Source organism: Grus americana, chromosome 3 (assembly GCF_028858705.1).
Source record: "Grus americana isolate bGruAme1 chromosome 3, bGruAme1.mat, whole genome shotgun sequence".
Taxonomy (NCBI): Eukaryota; Metazoa; Chordata; class Aves; order Gruiformes; family Gruidae; genus Grus; species Grus americana.
Window position 1 is genome coordinate 82,001,986 of NC_072854.1, and position 19,398 is coordinate 82,021,383.

Below are 19,398 nucleotides of genomic sequence, written 5' to 3' on the forward strand. Positions count from 1 at the left end.
CTAGATTGTCCCTCCTCTACATTAACATCTTAACTCTGTTCTTTCTGGCCCAATCAGCTTGAATTTGTGGCTGTGCCATGTCTCAGCCTTAATAGGATAAGCCTGTGAATTTGGTTATAAGGATACCATCCTGGCAAATGGCCAGTATGGATTTCAACTCCCTTATCTTCAGGCTGCAGTTGAAGAGGATATATGTTTCCTACTACCTGACTAAATGGTAGCCTATTACATAAAGCAGAAGTGCTTCACCTGGCATTATAGAGCAGCTGTAAAAGGTTCTGGTTTATAAATCCCAACTAAAAAGAAATACTCCTTTACCATCCTGAAACATTGCACCAGATTTAGGAGGGGGGAGCGTTTCTAAGCATCTTGCCCACGTTTCCTACTGAGTGAAGCTATACCAGTTCTGATCATCTCTGTGAGATACCTTCCTTTCCCTCCCAACTCTCTTGGGATCCTAGGCATCAGCTCTGGTTCTGCATGCCACCCGAGGGACCACGTGCATAATTTATTAACCCCACCTCTTAACATCTCTTTGTTGCAATTTCTCCTTCTGAAAGTGGTGATGATATTTTCTACCTCACAAGAGTGCTAACCCTTAACTGGAACCTAACTGGATACATACTGAAAGAGACTTTTACTTTCCTCAGAAGCCAGAAGCACAGTGGTACAAGGTACTCTTATTATGCAGTGAAATAGCTGATTGCATCCCTCACACTTGTAGATGACTCACCATTCTACACAGGCCCTGCTCCTAGCTGACCTGAAAGTATTGTACATTTAAAGATGCAGAATCACTAACTAGAGAGTTGCTCTTCATCCTGCTAAGAATATAAAACAATTCAAGGAAGAGTGGCCACGTGTGATGTACACATCAAAAACATTTCATTCAATTTATGGAAATACCTGCCTATTGTGATGTACACTGATCTACACGTTTCATCTGGCTGAAAAGAATACTCAATATCTTTGTGCAAATGATGAATAACCTTTAAATTCTTGGGAAATTACTGAAAATGAAAACCAGACAAAGATGTGCTGAACCTGAAGAGAACCATTCTGGCTGAATCAAGCACCAACCAGGATGTATCCCTTTCATAGCTCAGTCTGTCTGGGTAACCATTTTGGTGCTTACAGCCAGGCAGGAATCAATACAACTCAGGGGCAGGGCATCGCTTCACCCAGACTTCCGCCTGTGCACCGCTGCCCTCCACACAAAAATCCTTTTCCCTGCTCTCTTACAGGTCTCCATCACCCAGGCCTAAACAAATAAGGAGGCCACATGCATAAGGTGTGTTGGGATGCAGGCAGATGTCTGTCAGTGTCTTTGTTAAACCTGCCAAACATTTTCATTTGTGACCCAATTCACTCAGATTTGTAACAACCCCCTTGTTACATTTGCTGTCTGCATCGAGGTATCAGACAACCCGTTTGTCTTTTAATTGACTGGTTTGCTGTATCCTGGAGCACATTGTTTACTGAAACGGGTAAAAAGCTCTAGGGAGAGCTTTCTTAACATATTCAGAAACTAAATAGGTCAAGCTGACTGGATAAAGAAAATGCTGACCCACATTTAGGAAATTAATTGGTTTTTCCCCTCCCCTAACCTTAAATAACGTCCACCTTCTGGGAAATACCACAGCCACAGCCCGGGAAGGGCCCGTCCCTCGGCGTCAACCGCTCGAGCCCTGTGGCCGCAGCGGCTCCCGCCCAGAGCCCGGCCCGCCGGCAGACACCGCCTCCCGGCCCGGGCCAGCTTTGGAGTAATTCCCGCCCGGGGGCTTCCATGGGAGAGACCGGGCTCCTCTCAGCAGCTGCCAGGGCTTGCACGCCAACCTCCGCCTGAGCGCTGTCCTTTGGGGACCGGCCACTGCGATGCAAGGCCACAAGCAACACCATGTCAGGCACCGCCGGACAGAGCCTCGGGGCGGGCACCCTCCGTGGCGCCGCTATAAGAGGGAGCGGCAGCAGAGCTCCGCGCCGCTTTACCGCGGCTGCCTGCGAAGCACCGCGCCACAGTCAGCCCAGCCCTGGGGCGACAAGGCGGAGGCTGTGCGGGCTGCTGGGCAGGGGCGGAGCGAAGCGAAGCGAAGCGAAGCGAGGAGGGCGACGCAGCGCGGTGCAGCGAGGGGAGGGGAAAGAAGGAAGGGAAAGAGGGCGGGGCGCGGCCGGCGGTCTCCCGCCATGTCCAAGCACGTTTTCCTCACGGGACCCCCAGGTAACAGGGACAGGAGGAGCCCGGGGAGCGGGGCGAGGGGAGGCGGTGTGGCTGCTGGGGTTGCCCCGGGGCCTATCTCGGCTCGGCCTAGCCAGCCGCCCCGTGTGGGGCCGGCGGGGCTGTGAAGCGCTTAGAGCCAGGGGAAGGCACCTGCTGGCGGGCCCCAGCACGGGCCCTGCCTGTGAGGGACCACCGGGAGTGTCTCCTGTTGCAGCCGGGCCCGGCAGCTGCCTGCGAGGTAACCTCGGCTGCCGGCGTGCAGGCCTGTAGCTGCTCCCCTCCCTGGCGTCACCCGTTAATTTGTTCCTAATGAAAGTCCATTTTAATACTCTGTCCAGTTCCATGTCATGTACGTTTCCAGACGCTACTGCTTTGTCCCTGGCCCTGCAGTTCAGTGTTGGGGGGGAAATACTCTGGGACAACTAGTCCTGCTTCAATTAAACTGCAACCATTAATAATTTCTGAGCGCTCATCTTTTCTGTAACTTAGTTTTAGTGATTTAGCACTTCCAACCTAAGTAATGTTCAGTTAGAGGTAATAATTGGTATCCCAGAAGGGCAGGCCTTGATTGAAGTGGTGGAGTAGTTTATCATGGTAGGGGAATCTGATTGTGGTGGAGGTAGAGTGGTGTAGAGTGTGAGGGTGGAACTGTAAGGTTGATAAAGAAATAAACCAGTTACTGGGATTGCAAAGCTTTCTTTTGTGGTCTGGAAGTAAAGCAGTGGGCCAAATTCTCCTTTTTGTGAACCTTCTGCAGATACCTATCTTGTTGGAATTAATTTAAAATGCTACTGCTGTCTGTCCATGCGCTGAGTAAAGGCAGCCCTCTGGGAGATGCAGAGGTTAAGCCTGTTTAGGTCTTGCCTGTGCTCATTTAACTGAAATTGAGTGTACTGTTTTGATTAGCTAAATGTATAAATTTAAGCTTTCTTAAACTTAGTTTGAATCATTTTAGCTTTCTTTGGCAATTTACTGAATGAAGGTAACCAAATCAGCGATAGCAAAACTACTTGGCCAAATTAGTATAAATTCACTTATAGAGACAAGGCCCTGGAAAGAAAGGTAGTTATTGATGGCACCACATTTGTCATTTTATTGTTGTACAAATGCCAGGAGTCCCTTCGGCTTCAATTTTTAAAAGTTTGCTAAATAGGTTGACTAGGTACCCTTGAAGCCACAGAATATTTTGCCATTGATATTGACTGTTGAGAAAGTAGTTCCTAAATCTGCTTAAAATCTAAAGGAGGAATTTGGTATGTGTGTGTGGAAATTATTTCTGTTGGCATCTTTAGGCACCTCACATTAGGTCTATATTTCTTGTTTCCAGGAATTTAAAGGTTTATTCTGCAGGATGTTTTCTATCTTCTGGGGTTTTTTGACAATAATGATTAAAAATGAAGTGATAACACTAAATTTTGTGAGAGGCAATAAAGTTGAGTTGAAAGGGAGATTGTCAAGGGATATACTTGTACAATGGCAAAGGAGAAGAAATAGCTCCTTTGTGGGAACTGAGAGGATGTCTGGAACATGGCCAACATTCACATAGTAAAAAGTACATCAAACTGTGCTAGGAGACCTCAGGTGGTGAAGGTTTTAAGGATCTCTCTTAAGGTAAGAAAATGTATTATAGAACCACAGGTTAATTCATGTGAGAAGGAACTTCAGGAGGTATAAAGGAGGGTCAGCTGTGAGGCCAGACAAGGTTGCTTAATGCTTTATCCAGATCTTGAAAACCTTGAAGAATGTGAAGACTGTACAGCCTTTCTGAGCAACCTGTTGGAGGGCTTGATAGTCCTCACGATAAGAAAGCTTTTCCCTGTATCTAGTCAAAACCTCTCTTGCTTCAATTACCATAGGAAGTGTGTTTCTGTTGTTGGAAATATGCTTTGCTGTGTAGGACCTGATCTGTCAGGGGCACCGAGTGCTTCGCATTTTGAGGACATCAGTAGAAGTAGTGTGTCCTTTTTGCCAGTTAGGGTCCTGATAATAGCAGTCAGTTTTGACCTTATGATTGAACAGGGGGATGAACTCAGCTCTGTTCTTAAAGTAGTGAATAGCAATGGTGGAAAGTGAGATTCATCAGTCAGTCTTCCAGCTAGCTTGGGTATCAGTTGTGTAACGGTATGGCTCTCCTGTATTTACCTGCCTTGGGGCAAGGTAGGTTGTGGCCTGCCCGTGCAGGCTAACAAGTTCGCAAGTTTAGTGGTAGCCTGGGATATTTTTACCATTCTGTTGTGACTTCACTGTAGACATACTTAAAGGCTAATAAAACATTATAAGATGAACTTTTGTGGTGGGTTGACCCTGGCTGAAGGCCAGGTGCCCACCAGAGCCGCTCTCTCACTCCCCTCATTCACTAGACAGGTGAGAAAAGGCATAACGAAATGCTTGTAGGTCGAGATAAGGACAGGGAGAGATCACTCGCTAATTATCGTCACGAGCAAAACAGACCAAACTTAGAGAGGGAATTCATCTAATTTATTACTAGGCAAAACAGAGTAGAGGAATGAGAAAATAACATCAACTCTTAAAACACTTCCCCCCACCCCTCCCATCTTCCCGGGCTCACCTTCACTCCCGGCTTCAACCTTCCCCCCCTCAGCGGCACAGGGGGACGGGGAGTGGGGGTTACGGTCAGTTCATCTCACGGTGTTTCTGCCGCTTCTTCATCCTCAGGGGGAGGACTCCTCTCATCGGTCCCCTGCTCCAGCATGGAGTCCCTCTCACGGGGTGCAGACCTTCAGGAGCAAACTGCTCCAGCGTGGGGTCCCCCACAAGGTCACAAGTCCTGCCAGCAAACCTGCCCTGGCGTGGGCTCCCCTCTTCACGGGTCCACCGGTCCGGCCTGGAACTTGCTCCAGCGTGGGCTTCCCACGGGGCCACAGCCTCCTTCAGGTGCCTCCACCTGCTCCAGCGTGGGGTCCTCCACGGGCTGCAGGTGGAATCTCTACACCCCCTCATCCTTCCTCCATGGGCTGCAGGGGGACAGCCTGCTTCACCATGGTCTTCACCACGGGCTGCAGGGGGATCTCTGCTCCGGCGCCTGGAGCTCCTCCTCCCCCTCCATCTGCACTGACCTTGGTGTCTGCAGAGTTTCTTACATCTTCTCACTCCTCTCTCCGGCTGCAAAAGCTCTCTCTCTCCAAGTGTTTTTCTTCTTCTTAAATATGTTATCACAGAGGCGCTGACTGGCTTGGCCTTGGCCAGCGGCGGGTCCGTCTTAGAGCCGGCTGGCATTGGCTCTATCAGACACAGGGGGAGCTTCTAGCAGCTTCTCACAGAAGCCACCCCTGTAGCCCCCCAGCTACCAAAACCTTGCCACGCAAACCCAACACAACTTTAAAAGGCGTTTCTGATCTTTTCTACCATTTAAAAAAGAATAATTTGCAATCTTAGAAAGTAATCAGTGTTCCTGCTGAACTGAATCATTACTGTGGTGTTTAAAAATGGGATTTTAGTGGATAAGAAGATTAATCCTGTGTGCTTTTTGTTTCCTCTTTGTTTTTAGGGGTTGGAAAGACTACTTTGATCCAGAAAGTCACGCAAGCTCTAAAATCCTCAGGCATTCCCATTGATGGATTTTACACAGAGGAAGTTAGAGAAGGTGGCAGGAGAACAGGATTTGATGTTGTCACTTTGTCTGGAAAACGAGGACCTTTATCTAGAGTCAGGTACTGAGCTTTTAATAACTGTAAGTGGCTTACTGTTTTATGCTTCTGTTCCAGTCTGTCAGGCTGTTAAATGCTCCTCCAGAAGGTGATTTCCAGCACACACAGGGCTTTCATGGTCAGGTTCTTTGTTTGGTTCTCATGTCCTGGCTGATATCTGTATCGTGTATGTATGTAGACAGTGTCTCTATTGCATAGTGAAATACTGAAAATGTGCTAGGGAAGGGTGTTTTCTCTTACTGCCTATTTTATCCTAGACAGAGAGGAAGCACTGCTGAGCCTTTTATTGTAAGGCCAAGTCTCTTTGGGATACAGTAAGTAGCTTATTGTAGGCAGGGAGGAAGATTTTTTGTTTCCACCAGCTAATTTACAGAGGCAGAAGTGGAAAATAAAAGGGAAATTGCATATAACATTGTTGAAAAGAGGCACTGACTAGCGCACAAAATCCGCATGTGAATTTTAAGAAAAAGAGGGTTTCAGAGACCCACTAAGGGGGACTCAAAGTCTCTCCTGATTCATTAGACTTAGTTTTTCATGCTTTGTGCAAAACTTAGTGTAGGTCCAAATGTGATGTCAGCACATCATTCAGACATAGTTGATCTGACTAAATAATTTGCATACTGCTAATAAAGGAGGTTCACCTAGGGCAGTGTGATGCAGCACATGCAAACTGAGTATTTTTCCAAGAATAAGGGTTTTGTAGCCCCTACTAAGATTTGGGCTACTGCTGTGATGCTGTCTGTAATGTCACATTACCAAATTCAAAGATCTGAACTGCAGGCATGTATTTTGATTTCAGTGTAAATATACCTGCTGGCTTTTAGATCCCATTGTCCTGTACACTGTTGAAATTTGAGCTTACGTAGTTGCAAAGGTAGCTTATGGTATATTTATTATCTGAAAATATGCCACCTGCAATATGACTTAATGGATGGTTTACAGAGTTTCTTTCCTTTTCTCAGAAGAATTAAGGGAATTTGACTTGCTAGGATAACTTTTCATAAATCCACTTGAAATGACTGCAGTGAATTCTCACTAAACTCATTACTTAGAAGGAATTGTGTATCTCTTTTTTTTTTTTTCAAATTCAGTTCTGAGTCTTCTACTTCAAGACGTGAATATCGGGTCGGACAGTATGTTGTAGACCTTGTTTCATTTGAGCAGTTGGTTCTACCTATGCTGAGAAATGTGAGTATTCTGTGAAAGCTGCTGAAAAATGGATGCTTTATGATAAATCAGTGTCATTGGAAGGCCCTTCTAGAACACTAGGTTTTGATATTAATAAATGGCCTATGTTTTTTTCCTATGCCACTGTCTTGCATATTGGAAAGAAAACAAAATGTACAAGTGGCTTACCATGCAGAACTAGGTGGAGTCAGTGGGTCCAAGAAAAAGGCTTTTGTTGCTGCTCTTCTTCTATACAGCCATTTTTTCCCTCTTGCTCTGATTCCTATCTTCTTCCAGTAGAAGCATGAATCCAGTGGTTGTTTTTGATGACCACTGTATAAGTACCTGCAGACTGGTAGGTTTTAACTGTCAATAGCAGCCTGATAATTTGGGATTTAGCCTGCTGCACAAAGAGTGCTCTGACTGGGGCAAGACTTTCCACATGGTCTTTTTCCTGTCCTTCTCACTGCCTTTTTCCTTCTTCCTCTCTCTCACTCCAACCTTTCACCTCTCCAAAAATAAACAAGAACACATCTGATTTTGGCAATAACATATCACAAACAGTGTGCAGCAGCTGCTGAACTGTACTACTAAAAAAATCCTATTGTGATTTTTCTGCACTGCCAAAGCTCAAGGGCCCAAGGAAGAAGGGACTTCTTAATGAACTTCAAAAGAACAAAAAACCAAACAGCTGCAAGGAGCAAAAATGAGATTGAGGATCTGATCCTTGTTTTTGTCAAGGAACATTAAAGTCTGAGAGTAGGGAAGCAAAGACGTTGGGGGCAAGGGAGAAAGGAAATAGGGATAAAATGAGACTATTTTTATATGTTTAATTTCACTATAACTTGATTTACTATGTTAGTAAATAGAGGGATAGTTTAATAAAAAAGACTTCATTAAGCCAGCACTGTGCTTGGAATCCTTTTACTGCTGCATTAATGTGAAGTCCAGGAGAGATCTTGCTAGAAGGGTGTTAGTAGCGTTGAATTTTTCTGGTTGTTATACAGCTTTCTGCAAGTACGAGAGAGTGAAGAGAAGAAAAGGGGCCAGCAGGGTCGGACAGTGCATGACTCTGTTCTCATTGAAAGCGCTGTTAATCAGTTTTGTGGGAATGTGGTCACGCATGTAGGCTGCACAAAATGGGAGAGGAGGAAAGTGAGGAAGATCATAGAACTGAAACAAGAAGAGATAAATGATGAGGGTGGGAGAGTCAGGTTTGATCCGAGACCAGCATGGAGTGGGCATGTGCCCAGTTAGTCTTGAGGACAGCTTCAGCTCTTCAGGCTTGGGTCTCATTCACCCCAGTAAGAACAGGGGTAGGTCCTGCAATTGATAATCTCTCTGGTTCTGGAAACTTTACCAGACAGGACGAAGGATTTTTTCAAAGCAAAATGCTTTGCCTCTCAATGTGTGACCTAGTGACTAGTATTGGCTTTTTAGCTCACTGATCTATGAAAGGATTTTAGATAAAACAGCTACTCAGCAGGGACTTAGCTTGAAAAGATTTTAGGATGCATGTTATACAGTTCTTCCACTTTCCCAGAAGCAAATACTTAACCTTCACAAGGGAAAACATTTCGATTTTTTTCCTTTGTTTTTTTTATAGGTTCCGTATAATATGGCTGATACTGGTGTATATATATAATCATGGATCTACAGTGATGTTTTGACTTGAGTTGATTTCCTCCTCACTTCTATAAATAACAGTACAGTTCTTGGTTACTTTTACCAAGAGAGGGTAGGCAGTGCACTTTGCTTTTCTGTTGAATAGTTCCTCTACTTTCTGAGTTGCCTTTCCCTCAGTGGCAGTCACCCGTGTTCTCTCCTAGACTTCCTTGCTGCTCACACCAGTCTGCAGTACTGTGCCTATCCTACGATGAAGGGGGATGGCTAGGACTACAGAATAAGCTATATCTTGACAAAGAAATGGGAGATGACTGTTCTGAGGTGAGGGAGGCTTGGAAATAGCTTGGTCGTTATCCAGATAGCTCTGAAGAAAGCTAGTTGTTCTAAGAGAAATGCTAGTTTTGACCCTCCTTTGACCCAGCTACAAGAGGAAAAACTTCCAAATGTAGATTTAATGCAAGTCCTTTTTTAATACTTGTGTTCTGTGGATATCAATCTGTTCTAAGTGCATAATTTGATGGGAAGAGTGAAGTTTTGAAAAATTGATGTCCCTCAGACTCATTGAGAGCTGCCAGTGGGCAAAGTACAGTTCTTAATTGTCAGATACCTTGTATGGGACCGTTGTGGGAATTCTGCTTTGAAGGAAAAGGGATACGGCTATTGTAGTTGGTATTTATGCTGTACATATATTTTCATCTTTCCAAAAATCTGTGCTGACATAGGAATGGTAGATTAAGTCTGTCAGTTACCAGCAGCAGTATTGACTCTTAAGCTTTCCCCAGTATTACAATTGAATTGATTTCTTTTGGAGGTAATTCTTTTATTAGCATAGAAATTATTTCTCTTGCTTGTTTTAAATTGTGTGTTGCTTACAGTCTCTTGATGCACTTTTCTACAGGTAAACCATGGCAGTGATGCAGAGAAAAAAATTTGTGTCATAGATGAGATTGGTAAAATGGAACTCTTCAGCCAGGCTTTTATTCAAGCTGTTCGTCAAACATTGACTGGCTCAGGGACCGTGGTTCTTGGAACTATTCCAATACCTAAGGGAAAGCCACTGGATCTTGTTGAAGAAATAAGAAGTAGGAAAGATGTTAAAGTGTTCAGTGTGAGTAATATTAAATATCCTTAAAGAGCCTTCTGTTCTAGGTTGCTGGTTTGTGTTTGGCTCTGTTTAAAAACTAATTGTTACTACCAATTGATAGCTGTGGGTAGCTTGTATGGAATAAGTTTTTTAGTTTCCATTTTATTCTTAATGGGCAGGTGTTCACTTTATTAAAAAAAAATCACATTTGGCACTTATTGTAGCAGTCTCACACAGCTGGCTTTGCTTGTGAGGGGCTGTAGAAGTAATGATATAGTAGTTTTAAAAGGTTTTCTTGCTGTAGTATTATTGCTATATAAGTATTCGTTATTCCTAAGAGTTAAATCTTTAAAATTACAGTCAGATTTTTAGATTTCTTTTTTCCAGACTGACTTGCAGAACTATTACCAGTAATCATATTCAAGGAAAAAGAAAAGGCAGCAGTGGAGTTTGCAGAAATGATTTCTAGAAGACAGACACTTGTAAATGGAGTGTACTTTCTCTGGAGTCAGTGACCCAATTTTGGAATTCATTATGTTATTTTTACAGACATAATTTTCAGAATATTAGGGTCTCAAAGTGCATTTCTGATCAGTTACAGGGAGGTTCTCAAAAACTTACCACAACAAAACATAGCCTGTTCACAGGAATACATGCGTGAGGCTTCCCGAACACCTGTAAGTGTCCAGGATGCTTCACAAAAACAAGCTAAACACAGCCTGCACTCCTCTGATTTATTTTTCTGCTCAGTGTACTATTTGTTTTAGAGAATAAAGCTATATATCTGAAACTGAACCGTGCATCTCTAAACTGTAAATTCAGTTAGTGGGACTTACACATCCTGGCTTACTAACAGGGGCAATATGCTGTAGAGCAGTATACTGTTGCAGCCTGTTCTTTATCAGATGCATGTCACAGTGAGAATGCTTACTTTGTTTTCATCCAAGTGAATGAGGAAGGAAAGAACACTATCTCAACAGCTTCGTACTGAATGATATTAATTATTGCAGAGAAGGCAAAGCCTCCATCTTTTTTCCTTTTCAAAGTGAGATTAATAAAACTGCAGTGCTCAGGAAAGTTCCCCAGCTTTCTTTTAGTTGGTGGTCCCATCATCATCTTCAATTTATGTTGTTTAAATGAAATGCCTGTTTAATTAAGTGTTAAAGCAATCCTAGGAGCAAAGACAAGAGAAGATTCCTTTCATCACATAAGCATTCAACTCCTACCATTCCTTTCAGATATAAAACCCCAGGTTTCCCATTGGCAAGCTGATGTGTGTTAGTTGTCAGGCTACTGAACAGGGATGCAGGTGAACGTGAATTTTGTGACTTGCTTTACCATCGTAGGACCGGGGAATAGGGAATGGAGAATGCCTTACTGAAAGTAACGGTCACGCGCTGCTTAGGCTGCAGTCACGGCAAGGCAATAGTGTGCATTTGGTCCTCGCAGAGGAGGAAACAGAGTGCTAGAAAACAGCATTTGGCTTTTTAAGGAAGCTTTTGAGGCTTCTGCTGTCTCTTTTTATCAGGTGATGTTCTGAGAGCATATGCCACTCAGCCCCGTTGTTAGCTGTATCAGTCTGCCAATACATCTTTCTTTTAAGTGCTGACTACAGCCAGCAAAAGTTTTCCTGTAAATTTCAATGGAGCAATGTTTTCTTTTGCTAAATAAAAACCCTAAAAAAAGAGCCATCCTGTTTATGCTGCTGAGATTAAGATGTGCAGGTTTCTTTGTTTAAATAGAGTTCTCTGGTGAATCCGTTAGCCAAAAGCATGGGTGTGAAATGTGTGACAGACAGCAATAGTTCCCAGGTGGCAGAGACCTGCTATGCCAAAGTCTTGTGCAGGAGAGCATCTGTCTCGCTTGCTCCAATGACACACTACATGCTCTTTCCTAGCTAGTTAAAATGTGTGCGTGAGCAAAACCAGAACTTGCCCGTGGGGAGTCAGAGGTGTTACTAGCTGAAGTAAATACTGGATCACCAGCTATGTTCTTCAAGGGCTGTGGCATGAGGAGAACCTGAAGTGCCCAAATAGCTCGTGATCGGTAATTTCTTTCTAACTTTTATGGTGCCTGGAAGTGTGCAGAAGTAGGTGGCTACCTTCCAAAAAAGTCCTGCCTGCTTTGTCACTTAATACAGAGTTAGGCTGCATTCAAGTAACTCAGTGGAGTTTTCTCATCCTTCTCTTAATGTCACAAGGACAATACTGATGTTTGACGCTAAGTGCGTAGAGACAGTTTGGAGTTTCACAGTCCCTTCTGTCTTGAAAGCATATTCAGGTGGTGTAAATGGGCCCAGATGCCCTAAAAGCAGTTGAGGATTTGGTCCTAAATGTTTAATTTATTATGTTTAGAGCACTTCACGATAGGAGCTCTGATATTTAACACATTTTTACCATTGTTGCCCAATTCCATTTTGCTGAAAACTAAACTTTCCGGTGAAACTACAGAGGCTATTTTTGCACTGCCTGGGTCTGTGTAGCTTTGCAGACATGGTGTCATAAAGAGGATCAGATTATCCTTAGCAGCTGGCACATACTCACTTTCTCCCATTTTCCTATCTGTTAATTTTGCTTCCACGAAACCCCTTAGTGAAGTTTGGTTGCATATGCCTTTTAAGAAAGAAAAGAAATAGTTAAATGGATCAGAAGAAGAAAAGGTTCCATTTGAACAGGCTGTGCAAGAGGGGGTTTCCTTGACAGTACTTTAACACTTAGGGGCAGAAAGCTTTTGTCCCCTACTGTTGCCTGCTTGGAGTCTAGGTGGTAGTTTCCTCCACATTACCTAAATGCTTAGTATAAGCAGCATCTATAGTTATTTTCAACTCCCTGTCTAAAAATCTACCCATCTGTTTGTACATTCAGTACAGTTACTGGGAGATTTGTTCTCTCTGGGAAAGCTGCCTGCATAGAATGTCTCCACATCTTACGAGGAGACTGATATCTATCAAGCAGGTTTTGTAAAACAGTTGTGAAAATTTCCCAGCATTTGGCACTTTCTTTCTGCTGCTCTCACTGGACTTTTGGCACGTAGGTATGGAAAAGGGATAGATAAAATGTAGTATTGTTTCTGTTGGCTGTGAGACAGTGGGAAGAGCTATTAAATGTTCAGAAGGTCCTTTGAAAGTCAGGATATCAGGACGCTTGCTGTGAGATTTAGAGTTTGGCTCATCCATGCTTTGTGCCTTGTTTACCTTGGGGTCTCTCAATAGCCTTACTGAAGAGCAATTCCATTCTTTGTTGTCTTGCTCTCTTTGTTATTGTGGGCTTTTCTGTTTATCTTATAATAGGCTTGGAGTGATACTTAATAAAACAGCAACATTTTCAGGCAGATCTGCCCTTTCATTCCCCCTTCTTGTTTTTTAATGTCACTTTTTCATCAGTCCCATGTTGTTCTGTTTTCTTGAATCCAAGTGGCATAGGTGAGACCACCGTCTCTAGGTTTTACAGTGTTGGTTTCCAGCATTTGGATAGGATGTCTGTGACTGTAAATAGCATAGGCTCCTAGGGCCAAATTCTTCAGGTAGGCCTGTCACCTATTTAAAAATAATAAGAATACTTTCTCCTGTTCAGTATTGACTGCAGTACTGGAAGAGATACAAACCCTTGTGCTCAGATCTTAAATGCAGCTACAGGGAATGCAGTGAAACCTTGCTGGTAGAGAGTTTTATGCCATGCATAGTGTGATGTCTCCCCTTCCTCGTCAAACAGCAGTTCTCAAACTTTGTGAAAAATATGAACGCCCTTCTTTTTTGGCTCATCTGTATTTGTCTGATTTCTTCCTGCCCTCTCTGCAGGAATCTGAACAGTGGGGAAAATTTCTTGACTTTTTAAAAGGAGGCTGTTGCTGACACTTCACAATTGCTTGTTAACCCTTTCACCTTAACCCTTACCCTTAACCCTTTCACCACCCCAGCCATCTCCCCAGGTTTTGGCTGAGATAGTAATGTGTGGCACTGTGGGTCACTGGGCTCTGTGTCAGGACCCAGTCTATCAAGAAGGGGCAATTTACACAGACCACCCCACCCCCCCTCCCCCCCCCCCCGCCAGTTCTGTGCTCCATTGCTGCTGTGCTGACTAGCAGGTGACAGCATTTGCTTGGCAGTTTACACTAATTTGCAGGTGCTGCAATGCAGATGGGGCCAGCAAAAGACAGGACACTGGACTATATGGATTTTCAAATGTACTGGTCTTAAAGCCCAACATTTCCATGGACTAGTCAACCAAAGGCATACCTCACTGTGCTACAAAAGCCCCCCCAGCTCTCTCAAGTAGTCTTATTTCTTTTTCAAGGTGTTTCTATCCTGCAATGCTAAGGTTTCTCAGAATACAGAGTTGCACTGCTGAGCCTGTTTTAATTTTTTTCATTGCAGATGTTTTTTACTAGGTCTGTCATCCTAATAAATAGAACCCTTTCAAGTACTGAAAGCATAAGAACTCCACTTTATAGTAGGAAAATTACATTTGGTAATTGAAAGGATTTCTAGAACTGACAAAAGTACATGCTGGTTCTTCGAGTGAATCTTGTTAGTTACTCAAGCCCTGAATGATACTGATACTGCAAAATACCGTAGGTAATTAAATCAAAAAGATCACTGAATATTCAATTACATATGCAGGTTTGTAGGTTTAGCTTACTGTGTTCTCAGTAGCAGAAGGCAGGTGTTTGACACTCAACATTCCTCCACTGAGAAAGAAATGCATTTGAATTTCTGCTTTGTTTGTTCTTGAAGTAAACACTGATATAGAGGTTATTCATCAAATTACATCAGTTTTAATTTCTCTTTCTCTAGGTTAGTAAGGAAAACAGAAACAGCATTTTGCAAGACATCTTGGCAGCTGTGGAATCCTGCAGAAAATGAAGACCTTGCCTGTAAACACTAAAGCTTTCATTTTTACAAAACATTACAATGTTTTGCGGATGTTTTAGAGTCTGTCCTTCCTGCTTTAGTCCTTGCAGGCTTTACTGAAGAGGAGGAGGAAAGGTCATCCTAGATGACCTTAACAGCAAGAGGAAGCTGGTAAAACTCTGAAATGTGAAAATGAGCTAGCAGGATTCTTGCTTATTCAGTTCACTAGCCGATCCATTCAAAAAATTGAACAGATGCGTAGCTAACATCCAATTCCAATCTGGGTATTTGAAAGTGAGGTGGTCTGACTCTGATCCTAGTTACACCATGTAAAAGCAATTAACTGTCAAATCTATTTGATATCTTAGTCTTTCAGAGTGTGGTGTGGACCGTTCTGCCTAGAGACCAATTCAGTATCTGGAACTTAGCCCTGGTGTGACGGAACAGAACCATGCCCAAAATGTACACGTGCTCTGCCTGGTTTTATCTTTGCTGTTGGTGAACCCGCTTAGGTGTGTCCCGGGGTGTTTCAGCATGGGTGCTGAAAATTCCTGAGGTAGAAGGAGAAAGCAGATGCTCTCTTCCTGTCCCCAGTTGCAGTATAAGAAGGTTATCTAGAATTTCAAGGAAATTTCCTGTAGTCCTAAGTGACATTTACAGATTTCCTCTTCAGGAGGAAAAATAACCATCTCTACCCTCTCCTAAGTGGCCCAGAGAGTAATTGGTAAGAGGACTGTATTTTGGGTTTATTTTCAAGTTTCAGATGGCAATCTGCTTTCCCCTTAAAAAATTATATATATATAAATCTTCAAGTCCATGAAGTTAACTCAAATCTTGACTTGTGTTTTTGTTATGGTTTAGCCCCATCTGGCAACTAAGCACCATGTGGCTGCTTGTTCACTCCTCCCCCCTTGGTGGGATGGGGAGGAGAATCGGAAGAGAAGGGTAAAACTCATGGGTTGGGATAAGGACAGCAGCAAAGGGAGAGGAAAATAACAATACTAATAAAAGAATATACAAAGTGAAGATACACAGTGCAATTTGCTCGCTGCTCGGAACCTGATGCCCAGCCTGTCCCTGAGCAGCGATCCCTCCTCCCCAGCTAGCTCCCCTCCTTCTGTACTGAGGATGACATCGTATCCCAGCCAAAAAGCTGGACAGTTTTTCATGCAGAGTTTAAGTCAGGATAGACTTAATACTGTGTTTGTCTATATGGGTTTTACAATGTTACATTCATTGATACTTTCGTTTGGCTGGGTTTTTTCCTTACTCAATTCTGCACGTGCTTAATGGTTAATAGTGGAATAAGAAGTGTTTGAGAGTATCAGACAATGTGTTTCCCTATGAGGTGTGCAAACGTGTTCAGGAAAAGTGCGACCATTTAATCAGTTTTGCATGTTGTGAAAAAGAGAATTCCCTCCCAGATGCACACTTGTTTGTTGTACAATTTATAGTAATCTCTGGCTATAAAAAGTTGTTTCTTAACTTTTTTCTGTTCAGTTCGACAACTGTAAAAATGAGCAAACTATTTAAAGGCATTTTCAAATACCATTTTAGTTATTTATTTTTGTAAAATTGACACCTAAAGTTGGAGGGGGCTGCATGGGGACAGGCATTTTTGCAGGTGCCCTGGAAACAGCTGGGAGCATGGAGGGAATGTCCTTTCTCTTTCTTATATTCAGAACAAGGGTCTCATACAAACATTGCCCCTCCACAGATGGTAGGAGGTGCACGTGACATTAAAGGATGCCATGGCCTTATTCCCTGACTGCCCCATTACACTACCGTTCTATCTAAACCTATTTGGATGGTAGTATCATTTTCATCACATTGGGGAAAAAGAGAATTCCTCATAGAGTCCCACTCCTTTAAGAACATACAGCTCCTGGCTGCTTTTTGCAAAATAAGGCTGTGCCCTGAAGGTATCGCTAATCCCTTAATTACTTCAGGCATCTTACTCAGACAAGACACTTTGTTAGAGGTGAAGGACTTGGGACCAAAATAAACTTTTTTCAGGGCTATGTGCCATAGACTTTGAACAGAAACTTCTATGGATGTTCTATTGTTTCAATGTTAAGTCTCTTAAGCTGTAAAATATGCTGCAAAAGAATAGTTCTTTCAATGATTAAATAATTACCCAAAGTCTAGCAAGGTTTTAGTAGGACTGCAGCTGAGTCTTAAATGAGGACTGGCCTTTAAATAAAATGGAGATATTTGACACCTCTCTGTAGAGGCTAGGGATGGGAGTTCCTTCTGGAGTGACAGCAGAGTTCAGTTTTCCAGATTCCAGTTCAGCTAGTATTACTGGGAGTTCATCACTTAGTGATATTTGTTCCTCATAAAAGTAGATATATTGCCCTGCATATAGTGCCACAATGCCTACCTTAGTCCCATCATTTAACAGACTGGAAAAAAAAGAATCATAACAAGAATTTGGGAGAATTTTTGACCAGTGTGCTTATAGTACTGGTAAGCCATTGTCTCATGGTGCAAGGAAGACCTTTTGTAGTGACGGTAGTTAGTCACTGGAAAAACTTCCAACATGGAGGTGCACTTTTCCTTCACTGGAACTGAGTGAAGTATCGGCCCTTTTAAATCAAAGGGTATTTTTGCTATGACATCAGTGGCTATTGCTTTCTGCTACCTGTCTCAAGATTGGTGAAAGTCTTTAATTTGTTGGTTTGGTTTTTTGTTTGGTTGGTTTTTTTAAGCCCATCTTCTCTCTGAGCTAGAGTGCTTTTCAAGAGAAATAAAGAGAAATTTTGTGGTCTGTGTTCAGCTGGAGATCCTAGATGACCTTAACAGTCATGTCTGACCTTTAAATCTGAGACAGTCCTGAAGAGATTATTTGCCTGTTTCAAATCTACATCGAGTGAGTGAGAAAGTAACATTTCCAACTGAACTTAATTTTTATGACACCCTGTGTTTACTTTAGAGGTAAAAAATTTACTGTCTGGTCTTGCACTAGTAAAATATTTGGACGGCCTTGAGAGCACTGTAACAACAAACAGAGCATTCACAATTCCCCTGATGGGTCCATTTTACTAATAGCACACATTTGGTGAAAATAACCTCTGATGTACTAGCAAGATTCCAGCTGACAACATTAGTGCACCTGCAGGTTTTAATTGGTGCAAAAAAGGGGAGAATATGAGGTACCAATTACTCTCTTGAAGCCTGAGAATTAAGGACATTTTTGGCAAGGAGGCTTGTAATTCCACCATAAAATTGTGCACAGCATGGAATAAACAGGCCCTGCATTATTTATCATGCATTAGACAATTTTTGACTTGTAAAACTCTGAGAAGGCTGAAGGAGAGAGGTGAATCTTTAACACTGGACCTACTGCAAAGGTAATTAAAAGTAAGATGTCTGTGTTGCAGATTTAAGGATGTACAGGCACTGGTGAAACATTGTAATTAAATACCAGCTCCCAATCCAGGGAGTAATCTAACTATGGCAATAATCGGGTAGTTAAAAAAAAATATGCATTGATGAGAAGATGATTATTACATGCTGGAGAATTTCACTAGTAATTCTAATCTTCTAAAATGAGCTTCACAAAATTTAGCTAATCTTTAACTTAAATTTCCCAGCAAGAGAAGAACAGTCGGTTGGTGGGTTGGAGCCAAATGCAGATGACATTTCTTGCTTTATTCTAATAAATAGCTTTCAGAAAAAGCTGTGAATGACATCACAGAGACTCTTAAGAACTTAATAGTTTCAGAATGTCATTCATAGATACTGAGAGTATCTGACCATCTTGTTGAGGAGAAAAAGGCTCACACTGGTAAGTTCTTTTTGTTAACATTTGTCTTAAATGCAATGAATGCCAAGATTTTCTGTCTCTGGGAATGAGGTGAGACTTTTCAATGAGAACTCCAGTTCCTCACACAGACGAAGTTTGTATGAAGCTTCAAAATGGAGGGAACAGCAGGACCTCTGGCATTTGCATTTTTGAACAAACTTTGTACATTGCACCCATCGCTGTTTCCTACTTGCCTGTGTGATGGGAACCAGCAGGGCTGGGAGCTTGCCAGCAGTTCAGTAGCCTGTGGTTGGCTTTGGTAAAACGTTACTGCAGGGCTTTTTACCAGATCTTTGGGCCATGTTTCACCCTTGGGAGTGTAGCACCTGGCTTTTACTGTATGATGTAAACAAGAGTCTATTAGTGAGAGGAAAGTTTAGGAAAACAAAATGGGAGGGGGGTAGGTACCTCACATTTAATGCAAAGGCTGAAGTACTCTGTGTGTGTGCTTGTTCTAGCATATACTCATTATCCTCCTTCCTGTAGCCTGCTGTACTGTATGTGTTCCTCTCTGGTTGTGAGGGCCCCGCTGAACCAGCGTGGATACAATCATCCTGGATGTTTCTTTTCAGCAATGGTGATGTTTGGGCTTAAGCTGGAGAAAGGCAGATAGGGCCTCCATTTCTTCATCCCTTCTGACATTTCTATGAAAGAACGGCATGTACCAACTGCTCTTGTGGATTGAGTGCTTGATTTCCACAAGGGATGCATTCAGCTTGCTAGTGAGACAGGAGTGTCACTGCTTTCAGGTCGTAGGAACAAGAAGGTTCTGGGCTGGCTGAATGAGCATTGGGCAGGCTTCTGCCTTCAGCCCCTGCTAAGTGGCCTCTGCAGCTCTGGAATTCAAGCATAGTACCTGAATCTTCAAAACTGACACAAAACAGAACTGCATATAAAAGGTACTTCTGTGTTGGTGGCCATCCTTCCTGCTGTGGTAAGAGATCAAATGTGTAATGTAGGCACATTGTTCAGCCTGAG

At 42.9% G+C, this 19,398-nt stretch overlaps 1 protein-coding gene across 2 annotated transcripts; it reads left to right on the top strand.

Annotated features, from left to right (window-relative positions):
• Positions 1 to 2,143: 2,143 nt before the first annotated feature.
• NTPCR (nucleoside-triphosphatase, cancer-related) lies at positions 2,144 to 16,163 on the top strand. Of its 2 annotated transcripts, XM_054819353.1 has the most exons (5): positions 2,144 to 2,218; positions 5,727 to 5,889; positions 6,978 to 7,074; positions 9,578 to 9,787; positions 14,556 to 16,163. In XM_054819353.1, exons 1-5 carry the CDS (start codon positions 2,185 to 2,187, stop codon positions 14,622 to 14,624), a joined length of 573 nt encoding a protein of 190 aa, XP_054675328.1. In that variant the 5' UTR covers positions 2,144 to 2,184; the 3' UTR covers positions 14,625 to 16,163. The 2 variants fall into 2 exon arrangements, with proteins under 2 accessions (XP_054675328.1, XP_054675330.1); XM_054819355.1 differs by lacking the exon at positions 9,578 to 9,787.
• Positions 16,164 to 19,398: the final 3,235 nt, after the last annotated feature.